The 4,119-nt window shown below is 35.5% G+C and overlaps 1 protein-coding gene across 1 annotated transcript in view; it reads right to left on the bottom strand.

The window, feature by feature from the left end:
• Positions 1–770: 770 nt before the first annotated feature.
• AHCTF1 (AT-hook containing transcription factor 1) overlaps positions 771–4,119 on the bottom strand; it is a 69,994-nt gene continuing 66,645 nt past the window's right edge. The window contains exon 36 of the mRNA XM_019526930.1: positions 771–2,786. Coding sequence (XP_019382475.1) covers positions 2,594–2,786 — 193 coding nt within the window. The 3' untranslated portion in view covers positions 771–2,593. The remainder of the gene's footprint in view (positions 2,787–4,119) is intronic.

The raw sequence follows: 4,119 nt of genomic DNA, 5'->3' as shown, positions 1-4,119 counted from the left end.
TCCATCCTCTTTCGAACCCCGCTTCAGATAGTTGAAGGCTGCTATTAGATCCCCTCAATAATCAGCACTCATTCAGCCAGCAACACCCCCTGCTTCTCAGAGCATACACCCCAAACACACGCAGTCCAGCAGACAAACGCTCAGCAAGCCACAGGCATAGGCAATGCTGGATCACTTACCTTTCCTGGGCAGGATCTGATACCTGGTGCCTGGATTCTCTACCCCCCACCCTTTCCTCCTCTTGCCCCCAGCAAACTGTCTGCAAGCTGCTAATCTGTCTGCAGCCCATTCGCAGGTTCCCTGGTCACTGGCCTCCATGATGATTGTTCTTCTATGTTGTATATACTTTCTCTGATCTCTCTTCTGTTCTGTCAGATCCCTCCTTGATATGCGTTTCTATTCCACTTCTAGTCTCAACCAATGTGCTTGAAAGTTTCAACCATTTAAGGTGAAAAAAAAATACATTTTTTTTCCCATAGAGATATTTTCTCCTCAATTCAAAATTACTTTATGCTTAAAGCTTTTGTGAAATGAGTAAAGGCATGGCCATGACTAAATTTGTCTGTTAATTTTACTACAAATCACCACTGCATGGAAATAACATTATATGCTGCCAAGCCAGTACACTTTACTGGAGCTGCTTTTTAAAAAACCTAAATCATTTAATACTCATCCAAATAATTTATTGTTGTATATTAACACATCTTTGTTGGCTTTGCTTAGAGTGAAATTAGCTTTGCAGTGAAAAAAGGCGATGTAAATAACTGAAATGTATTAAAATCCTGTGAAGCAACCTTCACCACAATTTTATTAATTCAGTTCTATTTTAAGAGGTATTTAAACACTTAAAACAACATTTTAAGGACATACAACTCAGGGTTTTCTTAAGTCGGTTTTCTTTTGCCATTTTAAAATTTGCTCCTTTAAGTTATTCACTGTGTGACTACATTTTATTTTGGTAACAGCCCTATAATCTTCTCATGTTAGAGCTTCAGAGTTTACCCTTAAAAGAAGCCTACTAAAACACAAATCTAAGTATAGTAAAATTCAGAATAACGACTACTAACCTGACTGAAAGGTCTCACCCGAACTGCCACTTTCACACTGTCAATGCTTGGCATGTTTTTTTTTTTACTACTTCCAGAAACTCTTCCAAGGATATTCCAAAGGAGACAATTATTTAAAGTGCACACAACTGCTTCTCTAGGCTACCCTGTTTTGAGAAATCAAACACACTGCCAATGACATTTTCTTTTTCAAACCTTAATTATTAATATGTTCACTCATTATGTATAAGGTATGAGTTACCTGATAAATTATTTCTTCATGTAACTGCAGTAGCTTTCACTAATTAAAAAGTTTAATTTCAAGTCCCACTCTATTGTAAAGTCTTCAAAGTTGCATCTAGATACAAATTAACACACATAAAATGTCATAAAAAATGTCCAAAAAAATTAAGGCTGATGCCTTAGGAGACCAAAATAACACTTCCAATATCTGCCTTAACAAGGAATACCTTCTTCTCCTATAATTTGTATTATTTTAGACTGCATGAGGAAATTTTTCACAACCTACTTTTCAATGAAGTAGATGTGAAAAAAAATCTAGTTCGTAGCTATGATCTTTGGACACTTTATGCATTTTTCTCTGCTTGAATTAAAGGAAATCCAATTCACCTAAAGGTTTTCCTGTGCTGCAGTGCATGGGTTTTCTAATGTTACAGGATCATACATGCTTGCAGACAACTGTTCATTACTTAAGTTGTGGTAGAATTTCTCTTAATGTTAATATTTCTTATGGAAATATTTTTTCCAATTTTGGGACAAAATTCAATGTGAACAAAGCCCCTTTAAATCTGATGAACTATATATAATACATTACTATAAGCATTCAAGTACATATAGTTAGGCATGAAAAAAGTGAAACAGCTGAGGTGTGATCTAGTTTTATAAACTCAAGAGCAGCTTTTCCAAAATTTAAGACAAATACAAAAAATATTGCACAGCTTCAATACAATTGTTTACATTCCGACTTCAATACAGTACATCTTAGTCATGTATATATGGAATTAGCAGTTGTGTTGTAGTCCCAACTATTGGTGCCAACGGGTCAAACATTTTTCTAGAAATTTTAAAACAGTTGTCAGATTTTTATTTTTTATTCATTATATTAAGTAAAAACAAACCATTAAAAAACAAGTTTTGGCCTCAGATTTGAGGGGTACCAACTGCAGCAAGCCAACATTAAGATGCCCTCAAGCAATTCAGGCCACTCAACGCTTATTCCCTCAAAAAGCTAATAGACAATATGTATATTGTGAAGTATACAGTTTTATTTAACATTCCTAAAATAAGCTGTATTTACATATTATATAAATGTATGAAGTCTTAATATAAAATAGAAAAAACTGCATTGACTGAAGAAATCACACTCCATATGGAGTTACTTATTGAAGACCATTTGTTTATGAAATTTTACAATAATTTATATAAATTATTCTCTTCCAAATTAGATGATTTTTTCTTATTTAATAATCCACACAATTCTGATGACTTTACAAACAGTGGTGTACATTACAAACTTAAAAAAACAGTTATAGCATCTTCCGGCGCACAACTGGCTTTGGAAAATTAGACAGTCTCTTTTTGTTCTTTCGAAGAGTCTTTTCTGTTGCGTCTGCGGATTCTTTCTGTTTGCCTCTTGATCCATCCACTGAACTTCCAAAAGGAGAAATGAACTTAATCTCTACTGGTGGAGGTGACCAAGAGCTTTCTTTCCCTGTGGCTCTACAAAAAAGCAGGTTCCAAAAGGATTACATTTTAAAGTACCCTTTTTATACAGGAAAAAAGTTTATAAACCAACCAACCCACCCACCTATAAGCATGATTCATGCTTCTTGGCACAGAAGAACAAAAGCCAAATAGCCAAATTAAAATAAATAGGATTATTTTCCCTTATACCTAGACATTGTCTCAACTACTTGTGGGCCTCTCCACACAAAGATCTTGCATTAAAATAATACATATTAGTGTCCTGACATATGGTCATATTTTCCAGCATATGTAAAACATTAACAGTTACAGTCGCAACTCCCTGTTGTTCCTGTAGTACCAGGAGATGACCTCTCAAAATATTTTTTGAAAATAAGAAGGCAAACTCATAGCTCCTGGTAGAGCATGGGACTAAACTATCTTTAAGTGTATGACTTTACAGTTTAGAAGGGCAACTATCTTACTTAACTAATAGTTGTTTTCTTGCTCAAGTCTGTTGTCGTCATTGGGCTTATAAAAATGAACATAAAAATGTGACCAGCCAATGAAAAATTTGTGACCTAGAGCCCTGGCAGATGTTACATTTAAGATGTGATCACCTCTTAAGCAGTTAACCTGGCCACACGTTCATGCACTAAATGGAGCGACAAAACGGAATAAGCTACGGAGTCATTACACAAAGTCATATACAATAACTTTGTGGATGGTTTCCCTCACACCTTAAATTGAATGCGTGGCCAGCACCAATCAGATCTGATTCTTAATCCCACAACTGCACCTCCTACCATGCTTATGTGCCGTGGCCGGATGCATGATTGTTGGGATCACGGATCAGATCCCACTGCACCTTTAACTGAATGCCTGTCAGTAGCCTTATAAACAGAGACTTAAAAATCGGAAACGTATGAATTCATGTAATGGCATGAACCAGAATTATTTCCTGAATTTGTAAAACTGAATCCTGCTGGTGGCAGTATAAAACTGATATTCTCTGTATACCAACTTCAAGAAAAACATGAATCATAATTCAGCTTTTCCAAAAGAGATTCTTTTTCTTCTTCATGACACTAAATCTAGTTAAAATTAGACTGGGCAAGACTAAATACCCATTTTCTCTCTGACAAAAAAGCCTGACAAGTTTTAAATTTGGGCCTGGAAGTGTTTAGTTGGCCAAAGACTAAATTTCTGCTTTTATTATTAAACACAGATAATGTGACTTTGACAACACAGTACTATTCAATGGAAAGGCATTATCAGCCTTGGAGGCAACTAGTTTAAAGAAAAATAGTAAGTTAGGCCACAAACAGATGTCACCAAATGAAGCAGACTGGCTCTGCCTGGAGGTGTC

This window comes from Gavialis gangeticus, unplaced genomic scaffold, assembly GCF_001723915.1.
Source record: "Gavialis gangeticus isolate Ggan-Ray unplaced genomic scaffold, GavGan_comp1, whole genome shotgun sequence".
Lineage (NCBI taxonomy): Eukaryota > Metazoa > Chordata > Crocodylia > Gavialidae > Gavialis > Gavialis gangeticus.
This window is presented reverse-complemented; position numbering and strand designations above follow the sequence as displayed.